General features: G+C 45.4%; 1 protein-coding gene and 1 long non-coding RNA gene across 2 annotated transcripts; one reads left to right on the forward strand and one right to left on the reverse strand.

Moving 5' to 3' along the window:
* Positions 1-1,217: 1,217 nt before the first annotated feature.
* LOC124279538 lies at positions 1,218-3,475 on the reverse strand. Its single transcript, XR_006899407.1, has 3 exons — positions 3,353-3,475; positions 2,682-2,739; positions 1,218-1,328 (listed from the first exon to the last, which is right to left on the reverse strand). It is a non-coding gene; the product is annotated as an uncharacterized LOC124279538 (long non-coding RNA).
* Positions 3,476-18,181: 14,706 nt separating this feature from the next.
* Positions 18,182-20,636, forward strand: LOC124279539. Its single transcript, XM_046715359.1, has one exon. The coding sequence runs from the start codon at positions 18,182-18,184 to the stop codon at positions 20,450-20,452; it is 2,271 nt and encodes a 756-aa protein (XP_046571315.1). The 3' UTR covers positions 20,453-20,636.
* Positions 20,637-27,818: the final 7,182 nt, after the last annotated feature.

Here is a 27,818-nt window from a genome sequence, read left to right on the forward strand (position 1 = left end):
GATGAATGATGGCTAGTCGATTGTCGATGTCCGACCCGCGAAGTAACTGGAGGTTCGGTGGCACTACGAAACCACTGAAGCGATAGATGGTACAGGTGGTGAAAGATTCAATGCATCAATCGGGTACTGTCGGTATAATATGACATAGATCACCTGATAGGTAGGTTAAGAGTACACCCATGTTGTAGGTAATCCGATACAATGTCGAACAAAGGTCCTGTTTGGTTTGTCTTATCTATGACCAGAGACTCGAAGATAAAGATGACCGATCGCGACAAATCCATCTTCATTTCCCAATAAAAGGCGAAGATTCTCTGGTAAATAGGAGTCTGAAGAAGTCTTCAGAAAATCATCCCTAGGTTAAGACGATGGTGTGTGGGATCTCCTTTTTGCTACTTTCTTGGGAAGATCTACTTTAGACTTTTTGGAAGAAGATGGGCCATTCTCTCCTGATGTCTTCCGATAGTCTCTGTCCGCATGCCGGCGGGACCCAACTTTCTTATATTTAGCGAAAGCTTCCTCAGTCAAAGGTTTACAGTAGGAACAACGATTATCCCAAGAACAAAAACCCACACAATCCACACATGATGTATGGGGATCAGCAACAACGAAGATAGTTCTACATTTATTACAAAGTTTCCTCTTTCTAGAGGAAGATGTTTCTTTCTTTCCCATATTCTCATTTGGAATTTTTTTCATTCACAAAATAAGTATCTGCACTGATCGTGACAAGAGGGAGAAATGATCCCTAAGGAATGGTCATGTGAGAAGGTAGTGGAGCGTGACGCATGCCTCTAGCGAGAGACAGTGAGATGTCCAGGAAGGAGGACAACATTGGACCGGAGGCTGAGATAAGTTCACATGTTTTTGTTTCCACTCATTACATCCGAATTAAAGAGAGAGTACAATATGTGAGATCGGATAAGTTTAAAAATATGACAAATTTTAACTTGATAACTCATTTCATCTCTAAATACAGATAAGAATCTACATACCAAAGACTGTCCTTTAGTGCTAAACCTTGCAGCAGATCTTGGAAACAGCCTGTCTGTGTTGTCTGATGAAATTGTCTCCCTTGACCACACACTGGGGCCCAGAAGCCTGATGAGCCTGCTGTAGAGTGTGTTGAATACATACACTTTGGTATGCAACTGTGAACAGCCAGCTGTAGGTTTCTGGGTAATGCTGAAACACTGTTTGACAGAGCGGTCAAGCTGGTCAGTGGAGCATCATCCTTACTGAGATGTACTTTCACCAGCTTCTGATGCGGTTCAGCGACAAACTCCTGAGTACTGGGATATGTGTTCTGTGGACTGCTGAAGACATTACTGTGATAGACAAACAACAGAATACACCATGGCATTTTGATAGCGGTTAAATGTAACATATGTTATATCTGGAATTACACTTTCTTACTACATACAAAGTACCTTTTAGGCCAAAATCCCATCGAATTCAGGGTAAGACACCAAATCACCAGCACACAAAGTCAGTAATCTAACCCACTCTAACATCAAGGTTTCTAACCCCAAATGTACCAGAAATTGTACTTTACTAAGAAAGTGCAATCCTGAAGTGAAAAAAGGTTGAAAAAAGGAAAGAAAGTGTAATCCTAAATATAACATGTCACAAAGGAAATTCAAACCCATGATAATTATCATGATACATATGCACTAATCATAACTATTCCATTGGTGAAACTAAAAAGTATCTACAACTGTTCAATGCTATATTGCACAAGCATGGCTATTGTAATGTGTGAGTGAGTTTAGTTTTCGCCACTTTAGCAATATTCCAGCTATATCACGGCAGGGGACACCAGAAATGGGCTTTACACATTGTACCCATTTAGGGAATCGAACCGGGTCTTGCGCGTGGACGGCCGAATGCTTTAACCACTAGGCTACACCACCACCCCAGTAATATGTGAGAGTCATTTAACCTTTAGCATGTTAGTGAGTGAGTGTGGTTTTACGCGCCGCTTTAGCTATATTCCAGCAAAACACGGTAGGGGGTACACCCAGAAAAGGCTTCACACATTGTACCCATTTTGGGGAATCGAGACCTGGGTCCTCAGCGAGACGACGGCGATAGCACTAGGCTACTCCACCGCCCCCTTTAGCATGTTAAGCATACAGACAAGAACATATTAAATGGTGAAGTCGCGTTATGAGCATGTACACAAAGATACAGTATGAGTGATACAAGTGAGTGAGAGCGTTTAGTTTTACGCCGCACTCAGCAATATTCCAGCTATATGACGGCGGTCTGTAAATAATCGAGTCTCAACCAGACAATCCAATGATCAACAGCATGAGCATGAGTGATACAGATATTATGAATAAATACTATAGGGACACCAATGGGAAACAAAACATGTAATTTTGGCAAAGAAAATGTAATTACTAGTATGAAGGCTAACAGTAATACTTGAACATTTGTTCATATGTTTTAAAACAGACTTGAAAGGTCATTTAAGATAAACAACAACAATAACACAAAGTACACATACTTATTAAAATGCTTCTGGTTCCCTACACTGCTTCCCCATTATTAAAGTGAATGGATCAGTGTGCTCTCAAAGTAATTATCAGCTCCATGAGGAGAGTACAAATGCAAATAGAGATGTAGTTTCCCTCCTAATCTCCTGCAGTGCTACTCGTTACACTCAACAAAGTTACCTTTTCTTGGATTCTGACACAGGCTCCAACTTTAAGTTAACACTCTCAGTCCTGTCTTCTGGAACATCAAACAAAGCATTTGTATTAAGCCCATTACGTGGTAATGAGTAAAATGTTACTAGTTAGATTGTTACAACATTACAGCATTGTATCATGATACAAGCCTCAAGCTACAATACATCGGCACAAACTCCTGTATTACAATACATATGATTCATTACATTACAAGCTATACTGAAGTAAGAAAATGTTTATAAAGATTTTCTAGCATTTGCCTGAATGGCTATAAAAAGCAGAATCTCTTGATTGCCCTCATACTTATGTTTCTCCCCACAATATCTCATTTTCATTGTCTGAAATTTAATAACAAATGATTCAGGTTTTGTGATTCACCTACAAATAGGAAAGATTATGAACTTATGAAATAAAAAGTACTGTATTAAGATACAAATTGCATCACACTCCATATTACTGGGGTATGTATCGGATTGCGATGTCAATGTAAGTTACACCCTAAATATTACAATTTCCGTTAGAAGCACCACTTGAATAAACATGTAACTTTGTGTATTGGGTTTTAATTTTTAAGTTCATTTCATTCAAATGGTTTATGTAAGATTGATAATATTTCTTCCCCATCCCTGCCAGCCACTTCAGCACAACATACTCACCCACTGTCAGCTGCAGACAGGCTGTATGTGAACCTGTGATTGGTTCACATTGTCTTGCATACTTAGTTCACATTGTCTCTGGCTATCTGCCAGTCCCTGTATCACAGAGTGCGATGAGAAGACCCGATGCAAAGAGACTTGTGGACTGACACATGTGCCTTCTTTGTTTGATCATGGTCAGCACTCTCTTTGGATCACCGCTGAATCAGATGTTTCACCAGAGAAAACCTTCGCTGAAACTCTTCTTTGCCTTGACTTAACCACAACTTTTTGAATAATTTCCATGCATTTAGAACCTAGGTTTACAAGGCTATCCACAGTTAGTGCTGTACCCTTGATGTGACTTAAACTTTTTGTGATGATTTCCAATACTGTTGGTATCCACTTGATGTTGGTGACAACCAGGCTTTTTATACTGCAACATAGAGTATATCATGCATAGTCAACACCAAACTGAAGAAGAACTATTATTCAAGAGACTGAATAACAGAATAGGTAATATTTACAGAATGTGTATTTTTGTTGAGTGTGATCTACCTGTAGCAAATGATAATGAAATAAGTTTTCAAGCCAATTCTACATGATACATTAGATATTCTAATCAAAGGCAAGGAAATCTGAACAAGATTTCCGACAAACTGATAAAGTGTTATAGTTTGTAATTTAGATTGTTTACTCTCAGCATTTGTTGGAGGTTAGCGGTTTCAAGAAGCTGGGTCATAATGAAACTCATTACTGTTTTCGCATGAATGTGAAGTTTACTTAGCTGACACAAGTATGAGAAAGTCATTGGAGCATGCTAAAGTTGAATGACAAATCCAACATAAACATTTTTCTCCTAATGGTTATATTTACTGTCCTGTATTAGGTAGTTGCCATAGTGACCAATAAAGGTTTGATAGAAACACCTTTGTTATACACATACTACAAAGTGATGCCAACATAGCTTTTAAATTAACATGATGAATATATGTCATAAGAGACTCAAATATTAAAATACCTATTATTGAAATTCATATATATATAATAATTTGTATGAATTCATAAATTATGAAATATGAACACAGTTCATGTTTGTAGCAGTATAGTGACGCTTATCATGGGTACTTACACATGGTCTGTTCAGTGATGAAATGTCAATCCAGTTACAGAGATAACCTGGCATGATGACAGAACTGATCAAACAGATGTGGTGGCATTATAGCATCAAGAAAAATGTCAGAATCTAAAAGCGCGTTTGCCTGCAAACATACGCATTTGTTGCGAGATTTGTTGTAAGTCGGAAAACAAAAACGATGTTGTGATTTTTAGATTGTTGAGTTTGTTTGGAATGCTCGTCTTCCCTTCATTGGTGATGCCGTATCTGGCATTTGCCACTGGATGTCTGTGACTATTTCTGTCAAGGCCTTCTGTAGACATTCCGCTGCAGTTACTTTTGTCTTGGTTCCTAATTTTTCCAGCCATGTCTCTTGAATCGTTTCTTTCAGCTTAGCTTCAAACTGTTCAAAATATCTCAGTTTGAAGTCCCTCAGATAACTTGTTTCGCCGGATGAGCTTGTAAAGATCGTGAATTAAAACTTGAAACTCCATTTCAATCCGTTCTCTTTATTGGGCTTCTGTTTTCCATCCCAGACTTCGATTCCTGGAATGACTGCAGACTACATAAAATACGAAATGATGTCAGCACTAAAGCTCGAAACTTTTTGAAAAACTTTGATTGTCACTCAAAATTTCAGGTCAGAAATGTATCGATCAGCAATATTGTCTGAACAACTGTTTGTTTATTTATCCATCTCCGACAGTTTAATTAACCCACCATGTCAAATAGAATAAGTTTAACGTGTATACCGAAGATCTTACTATCCACTTTGTTTACAGAGCACTTCGAGGCAATTTGCCGCCGCCATTTTAATTCTTTCCCATAGTATGCATCAGTTATTAAAATACGGTCGGCGTTCTATGCCGGGACGCCATTTTCTACTCGACGAAGTCAAGCCTTGTATTGCGTCAGGACATTTTAATCGACTTGTGATTTGTATTTTCTTTCTTTATCAATGAACTAGCAATAAAGATTCATTAAAAACAGTTTAAATGGTTTCTGTTACATCCAGATATAGTACAACTATTTCCAGTATATATGCTGATGATATCAGTTTCTTCTCTCTACTACTATTCGCGGATTACAAGTAGAAATAAACGAATTAGAGAAAATACTGTCATGAATGGAAACTAATCTTAAATAGAGATAAGACTCAAAAATCATTGGTATTAGATTAGATTTATTTATAATTTACGTGACTTGTCACATAAATAATTTTAAGATTTTTTTTATTCTAGGTTTAGTCCCATACTTCTACATTTGTATATTGTTCTGAGACTTGGGGACTCTAAACATCTCAAACTAGAAAAGTACACTCGTATGCAATTCACAAAGTTTTCTTGGTGAGAAGTTACTACTTCCAAACATTATGGTTTATGGTGAATGTGGTAGGTTTCCATTATTTGTTGAACAAAAATGAAAGTAGTAAAATATTGGATAAAAATGCTAAAAATATGCCATTTTAAAAGATTACCCCCAAAATGTTACAATATGATGATTTTGTACGATAGAAATGGAAAGGTAATTGGATCATAGATGTTAACAAATTACTAGTTTCTTCTGGTTTTGGTAATATATGGCAAGAATAGTGCATAGACTCGTGCCCAAAGTTTCTCATATCCATTAAACAAAGGTTACAAGATATATATCTCCAGAATTGGCTTGACCAATTACCTGTGTCAAATAAATATTTGTATATTGCAGAATGTTTAAGTTATCAATATATAATGAAACCTATTTATCATCTTATAATATAGAATCACGCTTGCAACATTTTGTTGCTCATCCCATGAATTTGTAAATAGAAACAGGTATAGATATATTGGAATAAGAAAAGAAGACAGAAAATATGTAAAATGTAAGATTTGAATCTAATTGAAGATGAATATCGTTTTTCTTTGTGTCTGTCCAGCCTAACACACTTTAGAGAAATAAAGTATATTAAGAAACATTACTTTGTACATCTTAATATTTACAAATGTATATATCTGTTAACCCTATTCTACTAGGAGCATCTAGAAAAAATGTTTCTGTGTCATGTCTTTCTACACAGAAAAATGTACTCTCTGCTCCTTATCCATATTAATCTGATGTACTATAGGCCTGTGGCCCTAAAATTCTAAAATAAAAGATTGAACAGTTGGAGTTTTTCAAGATGTTTTTACGTACCACAGGGCACATTAAGAAATACTTATAACAACACCAAGTCCTGTTAAACCTTTCAGTGATTTGCTCAATATACACAACAGAAATATAAGTACCCATAAAGAGACTCAATGATTTCAGATTCTGTTTTAAAGCAGAACAAGCCACAATCCCGATGATGTCATGAATTTGTATCCAAAATACCTAGTGATTTCATACCGAAACTAGTTAATTTTAAAGGTAAGCGACTCTGTGGATGTCAACTTCTATATTATATCATGATATGCCGTTTCTGTATACCGTTGTCAAGCGAGGGCCGCATGATAATGCAATAAAGAAGACGTCACCCACAGATATCTTGCCTTTATTGTTACTCCACCAACTTCTTAATGTCGCCGTCACGATGTGGCTGAAATGTCGCCGATGTGACGTAAAACTCACACTCGCTCTAAATGCCAAATCAAAACAGACCAGTGATTTTACCCTTATTTCACATCTGTTTTAGCGGTATGCATTGTTTTCATTCTGAAGTTCCTTTACTATCATTTTCATATGAACCAAAACTAACCTAGGTTCCAGCAATGGCCACACAGTATTAGGTGAGGTGGCATACAATGAGTAAGTGAGGTGAAATTGGGTTTAACGTCGTGCTTGAGAATATTTCAGCACTCATATGACGACGATGCATGCGTGTATGTGTATGTGCGGCTGCTTAGTACTAGCCAGACTGAAGCTGGTTTTATAGTGCTAAATCCACTGAGATACCATGCAGTGAAGCATGAATACCCCACTCCAGACACATTATACTGACTCGAGCCGACCAGTCCTTGTTGTACCCATTAATGCCGAGCGCCAGGCGGGGACCAACAAGTACCATATTTTGACGTCTTTGGTATGACGGGGTCGGGGATCGAACACGCTGACCTTCCGTTCTCCGGACGGACGCTCCTAACCACACTACACCACGGAGGAGGTCCGACATACAGCCTATTGGTAGAGGAACTACCAGGTTCTGGTGTACATGACTGGAAGTAAACATAGCGTGCATGTTGACCGGAAGTCAGCACATCTTGTAATTATCTATATCCTAACTGAGTGAGTTTGGTTTTACGCCGCTTTTAGCAATATTCCAGCAACATCACGGCGGAGGACACCAGAAATGGGCTTCACATTGTACCCATGTAGGGGATTCGAACCCGGGTCTTCGACGTGACGAGCCAACGCTTTAACCACTTCCAGGCTACCCCAACGCCCCTAACTGTCTATGTCACTGTGCATTCTTTGCTTCACCGGGCGGTGAGTTAGCCTGGTGGCTAAGCGTTCTATGGGTACAATGTGTGTAGTTCCGTGATATTGGTGTCCTACGCCGTGATATTGCCCAGAAGTTGATTAATCAAGCGTGCAACATTCTTGGCCTCGGTAAAGCTTTTCAATTTTTATGGTTGACATGTGCTTGTATTTCTTAATGTGACACATCAATGACAAAGATAATGTCAGGATACTATTCCTTATTTTGGACCCGTGAAGATCCAGGTTAGAATATTGATCTTCAGTAACCCATGCTTGTCGTAAGAGGCGACTAACGGGATCGGGTGGTCAGGCTTGCTGACTTTAGTTGACTATAATTTTATGTCATCGTATCCCAGTTGCGTAGATCGATGTTCATGCTGTTGATCACTGGATTGTCTGTCCATACTCCATTATTTACAGACCACCACCATATAGCTGGAATATTGCTGGGTGTGGCGCAAAACTAAACTCACTCACAAGTGCGACGTTTAGATTCATGTACCGTTGTAAAGAAGGAATACCTCCTTTTAAATTGAAAACTCCAAATCAAAACAACAGTTAATACATGAGACAACTAGATCATAACACAATACGTTGCTGGAGAATAATTTCGACCTTAATCTAACCTCATCGTAACTTTTCTATTTATCGACTCATGCAAACACCTACCGACTGTCCATTCAATTGTTTCCGTCCTGTGTCAGTGCTGGGATGAAGGCTGCATGTAGGGACAAGTGCAAATTAACAAGAAAGCTGAGCACTAGGTATTAACGATCTTCTTTCTTATATTTCGTTCATTTATTAATACCAGAGACCATATAAACAGATTATATTATATTGTCTCTGTTAATACACACTTCACGTATTAACGAATAAGAGACTTCTTTTTTTTAATGGCCGAGTTGTCTGTATACAGTAACATACGATTCAATGTTTTGATGTTCTCTGCTGCTTTTACCTGCAGTGCAGTCTGCGTTATGGATTAAAAATCTGCAAATTTGACAACAAATGGTCTTGCTGTATATATTTCTAATTTCCTGAATACCAAAGGAAACAGAACAAGTTAGTTGTTGTTTTTTTAAGACAGGGCTTTTGTTCTTTTCCATACGCAGATTTCCAATATCCACTCCTAAACAGCGAACTAAAGCAGACTCAAACTTACAGATGGTTTTGTCACCTTTCCTGACGTAGACATAAACAAATATAGATTTGTATTTTGTATTAAATTTTTATTGTAAACCGACCGACTGAGTCAACTTTAGACAACGCTGTCTATGTGAAAATCATCAAAACGAATGCTGCCCGTGATAGGGAAATATACACAGAAAATGTTATTAACACGTTTCCGGAAGCATGCAAATGCATGTGAAAAACGTTTTCAGAAGGTTTTATTGAATATTTTGCAAAACATGTTCAAAGAAAACATTGGCAAACGTTTCTGGTACTCCACGTAAAATGTCACATTTTCGTGTCAGCTGGGATGTTTCGTAAAGTCCGACGTTTCGATACAGAATCATGTGCCGTTGTCAGGAAAGAATGAAATCCTTATTCTTTCTTTTAAATGAAAACTCTGAAACAAAATAACAGTTAATCATACGTGTGGTGATCGGAGCTGTCAACCGGAAGTTGGAGGACTCGACGGAAAGTGCCGGAGACAGCCGATCGCCACAGCGAGTTCGTGGAAGCCATTTTGTAAGTATGAATTGCCTGTTTCAAGGGTCTACCCTAAACCGTAGATTTGGGCGCTAATACTTGCAAGGTGCGAGCCACGGCTTACTCCACAGTGATCTAGTATCGTAGTGGACACGGTGATCACTACAGTGGCGCTGTGACAACGATTCTGAGTGAGGAATTCCATTTTTCTCGCTCGGGGCATCGCTCGCTACTGTTCTGTTTTCCCGCGCTTGGGAGACCGCATGGTCTTCCACCCAAAGTGGGTGTAACAGAAATTCAGTGGGTTAAAGTATAGATATAAGGGTTTTCTAGTATCTCCGTACCTATATCGGAGAGGGGAGGACTAGTTATCGTTCTAAAAGTAGCTTAGTGGAGCTTTTTAGGGTAGTTTAGGTTACCCGCGTGGGGGAGCACGCGGGCCCGGGGGGGGGGACTTACTGGTCACCCAGCTTTCTCAGCTCAGCGCTGTGGTGGGGTTGCAGAGCGAGCGAGACTGCATAGCGTAGATAGAACTTATTTAGGGGTCTTTCGGTGCTAGGTAGAGTAATTTCAGGGATTTAGTGTGTTTTCGTGTATTTCCAATGTTACGCTCTGTGCTGCCTGAGGGTTTCCACTGCGCATGACCGGGGGGAAATTCAGTGTTTACTTCCGGAGGCTGTGTTGACATTTGACTTTGGATAATTCGCGGTGAACTTGTTGCGCGAAGGACGGTGTTTTGCAGCGGATTGTGTTTATTCATGGATATATTCGTGTGTGAGATGATTCATGGATTGTGTATTTCTATGGAGGACTATTCATGGAATGTTTCGTGGGAGAAAAGTCACGGTAAGTGATGTGGAACTCATAACTTCCAAGTAGGATAGATGTCAGTGAACTTTGTAGCATGCATGTGTGGAGCTGAGCATGTATATTGTATAACGCATGTGTTGTTGCTAGGAAAGGGGTATCACTGTAATTGGGGATAAATGACTCAACACCCCATCCACCAGTACTAGTACGGTGGGATAGTGACATTGATACCTAATCTCAACCGCTACTCGGTGGGATAGTGACATTGATACCTCATCTCAACCGCTACTCGGTGGGATAGTGACATTGATACCTCATCTCAACCGCTACTCGGTGGGATAGTGACATTGATACCTAATCTCAACCGCTACTCGGTGGGATAGTGACATTGATACCTCATCTCAACCGCTACTCGGTGGGATAGTGACATTGATACCTAATCTCAACCGCTACTCGGTGGGATAGTGGCATTGACACATAATCTCAACCGCTACTCGGTGGGATAGTGACATTGATACATAATCTCAACCGCTACTCGGTGGGATAGTGACATTGATACCTAATCTCAACCGCTACTCGGTGGGATAGTGACATTGATACCTAATCTCAACCGCTACTCGGTGGGATAGTGACATTGATACATAATCTCAACCGCTACTCGGTGGGATAGTGACATTGATACATAATCTCAACCGCTACTCGGTGGGATAGTGACATTGATACCTAATCTCAACCGCTACTCGGTGGGATAGTGACATTGATACCTAATCTCAACCGCTGCTCGGTGGGACAGTGACATTGATACATAATCTCAACCGCTACTCGGGAGGGATTTGGACTCTGCTATCCCCGATCTCTACTAGAGGGGAGAATAGCGACAGCTATCTGAGACACTTCAAGGTGAGGGGACCGTTCTGTGCGTTGACTTTTTATCATGGCTGCCAATGTGGTACACGTGAACTTTGTGAACCCCACCGAGTTAAAACATATTGGGCTCTCCAGAGACCAGGTGGATAGGCTCATGTCAATTAGGAGCCAGGGGTATAACATCACCAGGGAAGAGGTGGAGAATATGGAGGAGTTCATTATGGACGAGGGGCGGCTATGTCATTACTCTCATTTACATTCAATGGGTTATTGAAGGGAGTGGCCCGCCGCCAAATGAGGACAGGGGAAAACCATGAGGTAGCCAGGGCAGCTCAATGTCGAGGGTTCGACCCAGGGTGGCGACTCGAGGCGAGAGTGACCCCCAGAGGAAGCCCAAGCGGGGACTGATGGTACTGGCGGGACAGGGAGTGCCAATGGATGAGCTCAGGCAGTTGATGAGCCAGATGATGTGCACCCTGGAGGGAATAACCCGGAAGAGTGCGGCTAGGAATGAGGAGAGTGCGCAAAAAATGATGCGCACCCTGGAGGGAATAAGCCAAAAGAGTGCTGCTAGAAATGAGAGGAGTGCACACGAAATGATACAGGCTCTAGAGGGGGTGAACCAGAAGAAATGATACAGGCTATGGAAGAAGTACACCAGAGGAGTGCCACTTTCGAAATGAGGATAATGCCTCAAAATATTGTGGACAGTGGCGAGATAGACAAAATCTGAAGACAGGCTGGATAGGGTGTTAGGCCGTATGGACAACTTTGGGACCCCGGAGGGACACCTTAGAGGTGGGCCATATGACACGGCCTCACCTAGGGCTTCCATGGAGGTGAGAGAGGACATGTTTAGGAGAGATAATATGCCTTGTTGGGGACACCAAGAGTTGAAGCGGGAGCCTATAACACCTGTTCGAGTGGAGGAGGGTCACTGGGGAGTGACAACCACTCCAGCTCGAGATAGAGCAACACCACTTGATGTCCGCCCGAAGAGTGGTGGTGCGGGGGCACACTAATGTGCAGCTATGAGATGGGCAACATTAGCCGAGATGGTGGATGAGAAGAATGCCAAGAGGTCAGCTGCTTGTTCACCTCCGGCAGGGACCCGGAGCCAGAGGCGGGTCTGTCCCACCCGGGAGATGAAACAGGAGCAGGCGCCCGAAAGGGGAGCACGGGGAAGCGCCAGGGTCCGTGCAAAACCCCAGACGACAGGAGCCCCAGCCTGTAGGGGGCCGGGGAGTACCACAGGAGGAGAGAGACCAAGGTCCACCTAGGGGTAGAAGCGGAATCAAGGCCCAAGGGCCAACGACCATACAGGACCTCGCGTTGTCACAACCCTGGTTAGCTACTGATGGGAAGGAGGCGTGGGGCGCCCGTTCAAGCTCAAGTTAGAAGCTGGCCGATAGAGAAGGATGGGACGGAGGAGGACAAACTCTTTCAGTTATGTTTTGCATGCGTGGGGAAGGCAGAGTTCCTTCTTTACCACGTGTCAAATGAGGGACCTGTACATGCCATATGAGCAAATGATGGAGAAATTCCAAAAGAGGTTTGGTATCGTGGAACCTGCCCAGGCTGCAAGAATGCGTTCCGTCCTTGAAACAGGAGCCGGGGAGACACTGGAGGCCTGGGCTGAACGTCTGGTGGCAACCTCGTCACGAGCATATCCAGGTCTGCCAGAGGACTTTGTGGAGCAAGAGACCATAACCAGGTTTTGCATGGGCTGTGAGAACCGGGATGCGGGGAACCTGGTGTACAATCTGAAACCAACTTCCCTGGAAAGGGCCATGGATGCCGTGAGGCACTACCAACACAACTTCGCACTTGCAGTACAGTAGGCCGAGGCGGGAGTTGCGGGCAATGACAGTGAGTGATACCGAGGAGCAACCGAGGGAAGTGCGAGCCTCCTCGAAGATAGAGGCGAACCCAATAAACAATTCACCCGCGGTCACCGATCTGGCGAGGAGGGTGACCCTGATCGAGACTGACCTAGGAACAGTACAGAAAGAGGTCAAAGGTATCAGGTCGGAGATGACACAACTAGTACGTTCAGTGCAAGAGCTCACCGAAACAGTAAAGAAATTGGGAAACATGAGGTCGAGGTCCCGCTCACCCAGCCCTGGGAGGTCGTCGTCAGGGTGTTTCCACTGTGGAGACCTTAACCATTTCAAGGCATGCCCGAAACTGGCAGGTAATGCACCTGCAGCTAAAAGTGTTTCTTTTGCGATGGGATCCACAGAGAAGCCTTTAAACAGCCAAGGGGCAGGTCTGTAGACCCGCATGCTCGTCCCCTGCTTGCTAAAGAGACTATTGAGGGTCTACCGCCATGGCCGCCAGATAATCCAAAGGATATAGACTGTCGGAAGAGTACAGTGTCAGCGACTGCGCCTCACAATAACTCTGGGTTAGATATTCAGGGTTTGCCCCCATGGCCGCCTGATAACTGCATAGACTGCAGGATGGGCGCAGTGTGGGAGACTGCGTCTCACAACAACTCTGGACTAGATAACCAGGGTTTGCCGCCATGGCCACCAGACGGCAGAGGCCAGAGTAGCACTAACGGGAGTGCTACCTGGCCAGGTGGTGGGGGAGACGGAGAGATGGATAGAGAGACGGGATTGCCCATAGTAACCATTAATGCTCTGGATGAAGGAACCTCATACTTGATACCGGTGACCTTCCAAGGAACAGAGACCCAGGGGGTAGTGGATACAGCGGCTCAGAACACTATTGTGTCTGACATCTTCTTTGAACAACTGCGTGATAAGTTGCCCATATCAGACCCGGTGATAGTGAACAATGCAGGTCGGGGATATGAGAATGAAGGATGGATAACAGACATGGCCCGTATTGAATTAATGGAGTGACATACCGACAAGAAGTGTTGGTAGCCCCAATAAATGACCAACTTATCCTGGGCCTGGACTTTATAGATAGACATTGTACCAATATCAATGTGCAGCAAAGAACCATCACCATCGGCGGATGTGAGGTTCCCATGACATTGAAGCTCAGGAAGTCTGGGGTATGCAAGGTGACAGTAAGCTCAAACACTGTCGTTAGCACCTCACACTGCCACCCGAGTATCCTGCTGTATCGGATGGAACTTAAACCAATATTTAGTAGAGCCAGTGCAGGAGTGCAGCGATATGCTCTTATGCCGAGGACTTTACACAAGGGACAAGAATCCCCAGTGGTGTGTCTGGTGAACCACGGCCCGACCACACAGTGAAGTTGCACAAGGGACAACACATCGGAATCGTCCGAGGCAGAAGTAGTAGCCCGGGCCGGGGAGAAGCGAGGCTGCTGGAAACCCTGAATGCAGGGCGTCTTCCACTGAGGGGGTGGGAGGAGACGACCTGGAGACTCAAGTTCCGGATCACCTGAAGGGACTATTCGCCAGGTCAAAACGTGAACTAGGACCAGCAGACCAAAATGAACTGGCTAAGTTGTTAGTGGAATTTCAGGATGTCTTCGCACGACATGACTTGGACTTAGGGGACTTCACGGCCATTGAACACACTATCGTCACTGGTGAGGAGCCACCAGTTAAACAACGTATGCGTAGAACGCCCGCTGGGGTTTGCGAGGAGGAGGAAGCTCACTTGAAAGAAAATGTTGGAGGCTGGGGTGATTAGGACCCCGGTGTCCGGAATGGGCGTCAGCTCCGGTGCCTCACGCAAAGGGTGACGGAGGGGTACGCTATTGTGTGGACTACCGAGCGGTGAACGAAAAATGTCAGAAGGACGTTTTCCCCCTACCCTTGATAGATGAGTGTTTGGACACCTTGGCAGCGAGTCGATGGTTCTCCAAATTAGATGCCAACTCAGCGTACTGGCAAGTCCGCATCAGGGAGGAGGATTGTAAGAAAGCGGCCTTTGTTACCACGATATGGACTCTTTGAACATGTGAGAATGGCGTTTGGGTTGTGCACGCGCCCAGCGACGTATGCTAGAGTAATGTCTCTTATCCTCATGGTCTCAGCTGGGGAGATTGCTCGCCTTCCTGGATGATGCCGTGGTAACTGGCCTGGCTGTTCCGGACCATTTTCAGAACCTACGTGCAGTTCTGCAGCGGTTCAGGAAATACAATTTGAAGCTGAAGCCCAGAAAATGTGAACTGTTTCAGCGGGAGATTGAATTCCTTGGGAGGGTAGTCAGCGGAGAGGGGATCCGCGTGAACCCTACTAGCTTGGGACCGGTAGAGAACTGGCCCAGACCAACCACTACACGCGAGGTGGAAAGGTTCCTGGGGTTTGCCAACTACCACCGGGGCTTTATCAAAGACTACGCTAAGACGGCAGCACCCTTGAACGCCATTACGGGGAAAAAACCATACGAGTGGGGAGAGGAGCAGGAGGAAGGTTTCCTGGACTTGAAGCAGGCGTTACTGACAACACCGGTGTTAGGCATGCCAAACAAGGAGGACATGTTCGTCTTGGACACAGATGCCTCAGACGTGGCCATGGGGCTGAACTCCTGCAGATACAAAAGGTCGGGGGGAAAGTGATCAGCTACGGCAGCTTCCGCCTTAACTCCGGGTTTCTTGGCGGTACTGCACAACCCGCAAGGAGCTATTGGCAGTGGTGCGTTTCACAAGGCAGTACCGTCACTATCTTCTAGGGAGGCATTTCGGGCACCCGGGACGGACCATAACAGCTTAAGATGGCTAATGAATTTCCAGGGCACCTGAAGGGCAGCTTGCTCGCTGGTTAGAGGAACTGAGCCAGTACGACTTAAGGGTGGAGCACCGTCCAGGAGCCAAACACCAGAGAATGGGGACGGCTTGTCCCGGTTGGCGGCGAAGTGGAGTGTGACAACTACCGGCGATTCGTGGAGCTCCAGGAACTCCCATGTGGGGGTGCCGATACTGCCAGAAGGCACACCAACAGTGGGGACAGTTCCATGAAGAGGTAGACTATATGTGATCCCATTGGCGGGCCGACCCTAGGGCGGTCAGGGCTTTGACAGTGGTGGAAGAGAGCAACCACCTGACAGAGGGTCCCCACCGGAGAGGATGCGGTGGAGAGGGAGAGTCGGACAGAGAATCAGGCGCATACCCTTGAAGTGAGTAGGTCTGAGACAACCTTCTCAGTAAGGACTCTCACAGTACCAGAGTGCCCACAGAAGGGGGACAAGGACTCTTGGGACGGCTCCCTGACAGCACTGAAGATCGCTCAAGAGGAAGATAGCGATCTCAGACATCTACGTAGATGGGTGGACGGAGGTGAAGTACCATCAGACTCAGAACTATATTTGTCCAGCCCGGCCGCCAAGTCTTATTGGGTGGATAGAGAACTATTCGAACGAAATGAGGAGGGAGTACTGGTGAGGAAGGGAATTCCAGCAGTGAATGACACTGAAAAACTGCTGATACCCAGGACTCTACAGCGAATGGTGCTTTATCAGATGCATGACATCCCATCAAGCGGACACCTGGGAGTGACTAAAACCAAGGAGAGGATAAAGGAGAGGTACCATTGGTACCGGTGCGGGCAAGACACCAGGGACTATGTGTCGGAATGCTCCGCTTGCAACCGGAATAAGAAACCATCACGGAAGGCCCGGTCAAGGATGACCCCATTCCATGCGGGAGCCCCAATGGAGAGGGTGCACCTGGATTTTATTGGCCCATTGCCCACAAGCAGAGCAGGGAACCAACATATTCTCATGATGGTAGACCAGTTCACCAAATGGGTGGAGTGTGTGCCTCTCCCGAGCCAAAAGGCAGAAGTGACAGCAAGGGCAGCGGTGAACGAATTCTTTGCACGGTTTGGGTTTCCACTTCAGATTCATGGACCAAGGCAGGAATTTCGAGAGTCGATTGTTCCATGAAATCTGCCAGCTGTTGCAGATAACCAAGACGAGGACGACCCCATACCGTCCCTCTTCTAATGGACAGGTAGAGAGGTTCAACCGGACACTGATGCAGATGATCCGCTGTTACATATCCAAATCTCAAACCACATGGGATGAATACTTGCCCCAGCTGGCGGGAGCCATGAGGTCCGCAGTGAACCGCCATACCGGTTATACGGCCAATCGCCTGATGCTTGGCCGGGAAGTAAATGTTCCGGCTGACTTGATGTTCGGGGGGTCGGAGACTTCCCCGCAAGAAGGTGACACCAGTGAGTACGTGGCCGGGCTTCGAGCAGCGATGGAGAGTGCCCATGCAGCAGCTCGGAATAATCTGCAAACTTCAGTGGAAAGGATGAAGAGGGATTACGATCTGCGTGCTCGATCTCAGCGTTTGGACCAAGGACAACCTGTGTATGTGTTAGACTTAGGGGCCACGCCAGGGCGGTGCAAAAAGCTGTGCCCCGTGTGGAAAGGACCTTACCTTATTGAGAAAAGGCTCTCTTCTACCCTGTTTTTGGTGACTGGGCAGCGGAGGAAGTTCACGGCTCATCATGACCGGATGAAGTTGTGCCGGGATCGGGTCGTGCCTCGCTGGATGGAGAGAAGGAAGAAACGGGAGGAGGTCCCCACTCTAGAGGGGGGAGTGGGATCTCACGACAAAGGCGGAGGACGGGGAGGAAACCGGGCCCGTTTACTGCCACTGTCGCCAGCCGGATGACGGAGGTTTCATGATTGCATGTGATGGCTGCGATGAGTGGTTTCATGGGACTTGTGTAGGAGTGACAGAGACCATGGCGGAGGCCATGGACGAATACCACTGTCCCACCTGCGGATCAGGAGCAGTGGGACCCTTGGGTGGTGCAGAGGCGTTTTGATCTTTCCGGGCGGTTAGAGGTGTGAGGTCGGGATGGACGATCGTATCAGCGGTTGGTTTTTTGGTTTACAGGAATCCGCATCAGACTCAACCAACATGGATAGAGGAAAGCCAGAGAGGAAGGTTTCGGAGTGGCGGGAGAGGCCTACTCCCGGGGCAGACATCAGGGAATGCTTGTCGGGCGGACCCAGCGAACCGCCGAGGGGACGGGAAGAGAGGGTAGAGTAGAGATGGAGATGAGAGAGGTGGAGAGGAGAAAGGTGGAGAGGAGAAAGGTGGAGAAGAGAGAGGTGGAGAAGAGAGAAGTGGAGGTGAGGCAGGAGCGCCCTACGCGAAGTAGACAACGGAGCTATGGGGAGCGGGTGGTGGTCCGGCCCACGGTGGAGGGGATGCCGGTGCAGGTCGTCATCAGACCTCGGAGGAGATCGCCACCATGCCGGAGACGAGAGGTGGAGTACCAACCACCGCCACCGAAGAGGCCAAGCTCAACAGTGACCAGGCCAGGCCTCCCTCAGGGAGGACCTTGGGGGCCTAAAAGAACAAAGAAGGAGGAGGAGAGATACCCCGTGGTGTGGGACCACTTGGGGCTACCAGGGGCCGGAAGGGGGCGGTTCCTGGAGCAGACCAGGGACAGGAGGGGCCCTCATCCAGGACCAAGGGGGGTCTTGGAGTCGGCACCCGAGCAGACCAGAGACAGGAGGGGCCCTCATCCAGGACCAAGGGGGGTCTTGGAGTCGGCACCCGAGCAGACCAGAGACAGGAGGGGCCCTCATCCAGGACCAAGGGGGGTCTTGGAGTCGGCACCCGAGCAGACCAGAGAAAGGAGGGGCACCCATCCAGGACCAAGGGGGGTCTTGGAGTCGAGGGGTGAGCCCAGGAGGTGGAGGGGTCGAGGATCCAGTTGTCCCGTAGAGGGGTGTGGGACAAGGACCTATAAATTGCAGGACCATGCCTTCTTTGCACATCTCCCTCGCTATTTCCGGGCTCGGTACCCGCAGGATCATCCTCCCGAACGAGATGTGCTGGACAAAATAGTGACGGCCCTACGGCAGCTGGCGTCCTGGATTCTGGGTCCAGGCGCAACCCTGGAGGGGTTACACGAGTTTTGCAATCGGAACGTTCAATTGTCCCCGGATTGCACCCTCCAAGAGAATGCAATAGCTGGACTGAGGCATTTGTGTACGGCCCAGGGTTGGCGCATCCCAACCAAATTCAGCCTGCGGCCCCTGAACTCTCCAGCGTGCCTGAAGCAATGGAGGGTGTTGCTTCATCTTCTGAACTTTGTGCCTCAGGACAAGAGGAGGGAGTTCCGCTTGCTCATGGTTTCAGTGCCCCAACATACCCGCTGGACTGCGCGGGTCCAGGCTCCCCAGGAATGGGACCAGGAACTGGTAGATGTGGGACAGGCGGAGGCCATGTGGTTGCCGGAGGATGAGGAGGTCCAAGTAGGGGGAGAAGATGAGTCCGCGGACATGGGGGCCGTCGGAGGAAGCGAGGAAGTGTGTGGGGAGGTGGAGACATGGGAAGAGGAGCTCGTGTCTGAAAAGTTGGGAGAAGATGAGTCCGCGGACATGGGGGCCGTCGGAGGAAGCGAGGAAGTGTGTGGGGAGGTGGAGATATGGGAAGAGGAGCTTGCATCTGAGGGGCTGGGAGAAGAAGGGACACTCCAGGGGCCAGGGGGTCTCGACCATCTGATTGACGCCCACTTCCACCTGGACCGGACATGGGCGGGCACGTTTGGGAGGGCGCCCCAGGGGACCACTCCCGAACTATTGGCCTCCGCGCCAGAAGTGAGTCACCCATTCGGTGAGCTGCCTGTCTGGGGGGTTGAAGTATACTGCGACCCCCCTACGTTTCCTCAGCGAATCAACAATGACCCAAGATACATCACCGCGGTCGGAATCCACCCAAAGAAGGTCGCAGGCTTGACGGACAAGGTGTTTAGGCAGATTCTTGGTTTCTGGAAGGACGCCCGATGCTTAGTGGGGGAGGTCGGGTTGGATCACTCAGTCCCGGCGTGGGAGTGGAGAGGCCAGGAATCCGCCCTGAAGGAGCTATTGCCACATGTCCCAGCCGGGCGGGTGGTAATAGTGCATGTGAGGGGACCCGCGGGAGATGAGGAGGCGGGGGCAACCCACGCCCGGGCAATACAAATCCTGAAGGGGATCTTACCGCCACAACAGCCAGTGCACGTGCACTGCTTCACGGGTGGAGAGGAAACAGTGCAGGAATGGTTAAAGGCATTCCCCCGGGCCTACTTCGGCTTCACGGGCCGGGTGCAAGGATTTAAGTCAGGCCAAGTGGCTGGTCTGAGAGCGGTGCCGGGTGACCGACTGCTGTTGGAAACAGACTCCCCATACATGCCACCCAAGGGGTATCGCGTCAACTCCCCGGCACTGCTGTGCCTGATTGGAGATATGGTGGCTGGGAAGAGGGGGATGAGTACCAAGGAGCTGCTGGTGGCTACAACTGCAAACGCCGCTCAGTTGTTCGCCTTGTAGAGAGGCGGAGAGCCCACCCCACGGGGGAGTGGGGCATGAAGGAGAATGATGAGTTGAGAGGTTTTCACCCTAAGGAGGGGGTGAAGGGGGAAATGAAGTGTGAAGAATTCTGGGTTCCTCGCCAATGGGAACGTAGGACAAGGGACATGTGGAGAACTGTGTGTCATATTCCATAGGAGGTGGAGCCCGACTATATGGTGCAAGGTACAGTTGGTGCCACCCTAACCGAGGAGTTGATTGGGGATAAGGATGTGTTGAACTGTTGGTTCCACCCGAAAGGGCGGGTGTGATTCCGAGGAGGGGGCTGGGGATCACCCGCTCATGTGAACAATCTGATAAAGGGATGGACCCTGGAACCTGGAGAAACAGGGAGTGGTTTCTCCGGGTGGGCATTCATAAGGAGACCCCCCCATTGGGGAAAGTTAACACGGGGGGTGTGATGGCGTTGTTCCGCGGGAAGGGGCCTATAAAACAGGGAGGGATGTGGTGATCGGAGCTGTCAACCGGAAGTTGGAGGACTCGACGGAAAGTGCCGGAGACAGCCGATCGCCACAGCGAGTTCGTGGAAGCCATTTTGTAAGTATGAATTGCCTGTTTCAAGGGTCTACCCTAAACCGTAGATTTGGGCGCTAATACTTGCAAGGTGCGAGCCACGGCTTACTCCACAGTGATCTAGTATCGTAGTGGACACGGTGATCACTACACTATGTCACATGTCACATAAAGCAAAGTCATTGTGAAATATACAGGCAGACACTGGGGCCAGCGGGTTGTAGACTTCTGTCTGACCGTTGGCGAATCTGCCAGATTTGTCAGAGGGTCAGACGCTATTCGTGAACACTGGGCTCACGTGCGCGATGACTATTTATTCTGTGAGAGACGCGGCATACATTCAAGGGAGATCACTCCGACAGACTTATCTAGGTCTCGTGTAAGCTGGTTCCCGGCTCCCTTTGCTCGCGCTAACAATCGCCAAAGCTAGGAGCCGGTATAGGCTGCCATTTAAAACGCTCTGCTCGTTTATTTGACGTCACATCCGGATTGGTCAAACTGGATTCCGTCGCGATGAAAGATCTGGGAATCATAAGACTTGAAAAGTGAACGTTTTTCGAGAATTGCGCTTACATGGTCCTGGATCTGCGTATGGCTATAAATTACATAGAAATGTAGAATATGCGCTATGCGAGACGGGGCCCAGCTTAGGTCTCGTGATACTGTCATTACAACTACTTCACAGAAATGACAAACTAAAAGACAAAGAAAGTAATTGTAAAATTGTTGCTACAGGTGTGAACCCAAGCAGAAAATATTTGCCAAAACGCAACATGGTCCCCGAAAGATTCGTGCATTTTCAAAACGTGAAAAGGAGAGACAGGGCGATCATGGTCAATATGGGGCTTCACAACGTCAGGACTTGCAAGAACTTTCAACTGCAGTCAGACCACCATCGGCAAACTCATAAGCCGCTACCAGCAAACAGGCCAGGCCCGCGACACCGGCCTAAGACCGCTACATCCGACAGATCCAACTCTGGAACAGCGTCAACGGCGGCGACAGCTCTAGAACACGCCAACAGCAGACGCAGTCCTTCGACGACTAGGTGTGGCTGGTATACGAACCTAACGACCCTTCCGTGGAATGGCCTTGACATGGAGAGAGTGCTATTTACAGACGAAAGTTGGTTCTGTCTGTTCAGAAACGATGGCAGAGTTCGAGTTTTCCGACAGTAGAGGATAGCGACTGGCGCCAAACTGGTTCAAGAAGTTCATCCGTTCGATGGAGGAGGCGTCATGTAATGGGGCGACATTTGTGGACAGAGAACAACTATACTGGTTATCATCCGAGGAAATCTGAATAACCAGCGATACAGGGATGAAGTGTTGAGACTCGATGTGGTGCCCTTTATTCGACAACAGTCAAGAGAAGTCATTTTGCAGCACGACAACGCTAGGCGTCACAACGCCAGAATTATTGGAGAATACCCGCACAACGCTAACGTCAACGTATTGCCTTGGTCAGCGCGTTCTCCAGACATGAACCCCATTGAACATCTCTGGGATCATCTTGATCGTAAGCTGAGACAGCGTGTACCACCTCCAGCGAATCGACAGGAAATTGAACTCTTGACTCTTTTGGACTTATGGAACAGGATTCAATGAGGAGACGTCTGTTGGCGTGTATGGATGCCCAGGGTGGTCACTGATGACGTGTCCCCTGACTCCTGTCTCAGTATGCTACTCTTTTCTTTGAATGAACTCTGATTTGTGTATTTTTTAGATTTGACCCCTTGAGTCTTTCTTAATGAATTGCGGCAAGTCCAAGAGCAGCATTACAATGAATTTTCAGTCCAGTTATGGGAGAATGATTACTGTTGGTAAAATATTTATCGTAAATCCCACATACGACTTGTTTCTAACTTTTGGTCAAGTGAAGTCGGTGATAACCTTTTCCCGGTAGTATATTGTTACCAATCCTCTTTCAAAGAATATCTGTGATTGGATCAACATCTGTCAAGTGACTATGTATTCTGGATTAATCAAGTGATAAACACATACCTGGTCATGTTGCTGTAGACAGCCGACTGATCCTGACACGCTAGCCGGGCATTATATATCTGTAGATCTCATTTAACCCCTTTACCGCTAAACCATGACACAAGGGCTTAGTGCAACCAGCATATGCCAGACAATGCCGTTCCCAGTGAACTTGCCTTCGTTAATAAATTTACAGAGAATGAGAAAAGAAATATTTGTTGTGTTTGTATAATTATGTTTTTAATTGATATGTTCATGAGTTTCTGCGGGTGCAAATATCAACACTTTTCATGGCATATTTAGGTCTTTTGAAAACCGAGCGTAGTATTTGTTATGTACTTTGAGCATTTTGTGAAACGGTGTCTTGATAGTTTGGTAAACAAAGAGGCTGAAAATATGTCAAATCAAGGTGATATTCTGTTCGTATTCAGAAGTAAAACCTATCATACGTTTGTTTCAGGTATTCTTGCTTCAGACCTAAATCACACTTCCACATCTCCAATCTCACCATGTCCACAGTGTGTTAATCAATGATTTACAAACCCACGTAAATGACTTGGAATTACGCTGCTTAACAAACAAACAAACAAACAAATATAACAAATGTTTACAACGTATTAAGAGTTAAAGAGTTGATACATATATTGGCAGACCAAGATGTACACTGTATGTTTACCTATCTGCAGGGCAAACAGAAATTAAATATGCCCGTAGAGTCAGAAATAAAAATCTCATTTTATGAGATTTTATTTCTGAGTCTCTCCGGCAAATGTAATTTCTGTCAAAGACACAATACATGTAATTACGACAGTGCGGAAATTATAAATGTCTTCCTCAAATGATCTGGAATTCCAACTGTGTTTGTAAAGAAAATAAAAAATCCCCGTTGACTACTAGATGAAAAGAGCAACTGCCTATACACTCATAGATAACCAAGTGATCATTTCTTCTGTCCCTCGCCATGATATTGCTGGAATATTGCTAAAACGGCGTAAACGTAACTCACTCACTCACTCACTCAAACAGGATAAACATAAAATGAATGAATGAATGAATGAATGAATGAATGAATGACCAAAATATATTCAATCTGGTATTTGTAAGTCTGAGTATCGATCCACAAAGCCTTCGTAAAGTCAATGGCGAACTGTAGAGTTACGACAGGTCGTAACGTTACGAATGCGTTGTGGATCAGGACCCTGGTTTGCAATTCTAAAGCAAACCCAACCGAGTAAACACTCAGGAGATGCGAGGATAGGACACTTGGACAAATTCCGGACAGATGTATTTCACCGTCGATATCCCTGCATCCGTTATTGTGTATCTGTAAACGTATCGCATCGCACCACCGGATGTCCCCTCCAATATCCCCTGATAGGATATATTAATAACTCGCAACCTGAGCCAGTACCAGTTATACTGATGAAGCACCGAAGCCGCAGTGGATGTATCGCTTTCCGTTTATATATTAACCCAAGATGCTTCGCTCAAAGATCAAAGGCGCCGGCTGTAAAGTAGCCTACACATTTTTTTCATAATGAAATACTTCCTCTTGTAATCTGCTGTTTGCGATGGGAGTACGACTATAATACAACTGGAATAGGGTTTGCGCCTCTTTCAAAAATAGTTTTCATATCGGACACCAAGAATGGACTTTCAAGAACAGAACAACCATTCCGGTGTGACAAGCGAGATCTTTAACCACTGTGCTAGCACTGCTTCTCAAACCAATTGTATCATGCTTACACAATGCCACAACGCCATTTAGTTTCATCATTTTGATAAATGCCATTTAGAAAGTGAAGAATGATGACAATTTGTATAGATATGCAACTTCTTTTATCTCTGTGAAAGGCGACGCTTGGACACAGATTCTAATGTCGTTGTCAAGCAAGTGATAAGACAAAGACATTAGTATCTATGTCGAAACGTCGCCTTTCACAGAATAAAGGAAGTTGTATATCCATAAAGATTGTCATCATTCTCCATCACCTCAACGTCAAAGAGATTTAGAAAGTGGTCAAATGTAACAAATGTCTTATCAGTTTTTGCAGGGTGGGATTACCAAATGTACTTTCAGGGATCAGTCTGTTAAAACATCAGTTATAATTCTCTGCTTTTCTCACGAACGTTGAATAGCTGAGCATCTAGGTGATTATTTAACCATCTCCTCAGCTCTGTGATTGGCAACGAAGCTGTTCCAAGTGTACGCTTGAACAGGAGGGATGGCCATAGGGATTTAACCGCCTAGCAGAACGTACCTCTCCAATACTCTGACCTGGTTTGTTATAATTACATATTTGCTATTGAATCGTTGGTTTGTCTCACCTTTTTGAGTGGCATTATAGAAATTGAACGTGCTAATCATAGAACAAACTTTTATGAATGACATAAAGAAGTTGTCATCCATAAAAGTTTGTTCTATATTATCTCCCTTGCTACAACAGGTTCTTGCATTTATCTTCACCATAAAGCAAGAAGCCAATACGTGATGCTACTTGTCTACAGGCCTACCATCCACTCTACAATGTTCGGGCAGTAAAAGGACAAGATCTACTCTTGATATGACCTCAGGCTGTGATGGAGTAGCCAGGAGAATCAGAAAACAGAGTAAGTATACGTAATAAGGTAATAAACTTCCTGCGAAAGTAAGTGTACACCCAAAAATGAAGAAATAAATCGATGGTGGTGTAACAGTTACGTTGAGTGTAGCCTGAAGTTTGACCTGAAAGAATTAATCAGGAAGTAGCAGTCGTAGTCGTAGTAGTTGTAGTAACTGGTCCGGTTGAGTGGGGTGACTCAGATGTTTTGAAACACCCGCAGGCTATCCAGACCTCTGATCGTGACGGTGATTGGGAGTATAGTGGTGCAAAACCGATCAATGTGCAATAAATAAGTTTAACTTAGATTTATGTTTTAGTATACGAATGGGCGGCGAACAGACCTAACCTTCGCCAACAACAAATAAGAAAGATTTTTTTCTGTCCAAAACTTCCATTTAAATTCAGCACATCTTTCACTAAGCCGATGTCACCAGTATATATATTTCAGTATTACCGTTAACACAATGTTTTTCACGTTTGGGTATTTTCACTAGACAAATTATTCAATTTTTCACTACTGACAGTAAACTATTCATTTTAGGTGTACTTCTAAGCAAACTATTTATTCAAAGAATCCTTCCAGACCTAAATAAATCAATCGAATTCTCACTCAAATCGTATTTTAATTTGACATTATCTTCTCTGTTTTGCACCACATGCACAATACGTAAGTTCTCGATTTTAGGTGAAAACATGCTGCATAAAAATCGACCTCATTATGCACAATACGTATCCGTGTAACCAGTACTTTTCCAGATATATCTTAGGTAGGATAATCATAGGCGGATCCAGGAATTTTCAAAGGGTTCGGACCCCCTGAACCCCCCCTTGGCTCCGCCAATGCAAAACATTCAATTAACTTCAATGTGGTCTTTAGTCATTTTCAAAATGTGGGGTGGTACTCCCACCCCGGATCCGCCAATGCGGATACTCAGCAAGCAGCCGCTGAATCATGTATACAAAATGGGCGCAACACCCAAATACCGGTCGCGTTGCTATACTGCCAAAGGAAGTAACTCTAAATGCTTCTTGCGTGAGGAGTCTATTATGTGGTAGGAATTCGCACTTGATAGAGCGAGGTACTTGGACTTGATCGTGGTATTAATTCACTCCATAAGAACAGAATGAGCCGCAATGCAAAACGAAGTTAGTGCCAGGTAAGTTTTTTCTATCTACGTTGTATTGTGTGGTTTTATTTGTTTTACAGTGGCGGTTCTGGCTGGTAACCAATGTAAACTATAACATTTGTCTCCCAGCTGATGGCCGGTGTTAACTCGCATGTAGAAACTTGTTGATTGTCACAACTATGGTGTCAGAAATCAGACTGAAATTGGAAACGACATTATATAGTTGAGGTGCTTCATCTGAGTTATGAACAAAATATAAAGATGTGGATATTTATCAATATATTTGGAAAATGAAGCCTTTTGAATAATTTTACGAAGATAGTCAAATTTATCTGTTTGATTGGCATTTGCTTGATTGGTCAAATTTAACTAAAATAAGATATCTGTTTTGAACAAGACCGGTATCTAAAATCCAATAGCTTATCAGAGTGGGCGATAACAAGTGGGTGTGGTTACACTGTTGCCAGACTATAAGTATGTATACAGTATGTGTCCTTGCTACACAGTGAAAGGATGAGAACAAAGAAACGAGAGAAATGAGAAAAGAAACCTTTATTTTCCCCTCACACATGGCCAGAGCTCCAGATAAGATTTAGCTCATGTGGGTACTGTACCCAATGTATTTTTGGAGTGGGTATTATGAATGTTAAGTGGGTATTTCATTTTCCGCTACCCACTGCTTTCAAATATGTGCTGAGTATTTCAGTCATTTTACTCACCTAAGTATTATGTCATTGAGTAAGTTAACTATATAGCAGGTATATTCTGCCTTATGTCATACCGAATCAAAACCAACTTAATATAATGAAAATGATTTCATAAAAAATCACTCATCCTGTACTGACAGTACAACACTAGTCCTATACTAACAGTACAACTTGATAGCAATCGATGTCTTTTTCATTATGCAAGCGATTTTTGTAAATATATTCTGTACGCATTTGTTTTAAACTTTTTGCGTATCTAACATTTTAAATGCGTAATTGGTACGCAACAATTATTTTTCAATGCGTAATTGGAAACTTTCTATGCGTATTTTACCCGGATACGCAGCTTATCTGGGCCTCTGCATGTCCACCAAAGAAAACAAGTAGTGGGGAAC

Source organism: Haliotis rubra, unplaced genomic scaffold, assembly GCF_003918875.1.
Source record: "Haliotis rubra isolate DU_JTF1 unplaced genomic scaffold, ASM391887v1 Scf2519, whole genome shotgun sequence".
Classification (NCBI taxonomy): domain Eukaryota; kingdom Metazoa; phylum Mollusca; class Gastropoda; order Lepetellida; family Haliotidae; genus Haliotis; species Haliotis rubra.

Excerpts from the sequence above, each read along its gene's own strand:
- LOC124279539 (XM_046715359.1), top strand. The coding sequence starts at position 18,182 with ATGGAGATGAGAGAGGTGGAGAGGAGAAAGGTGGAGAGGAGAAAGGTG.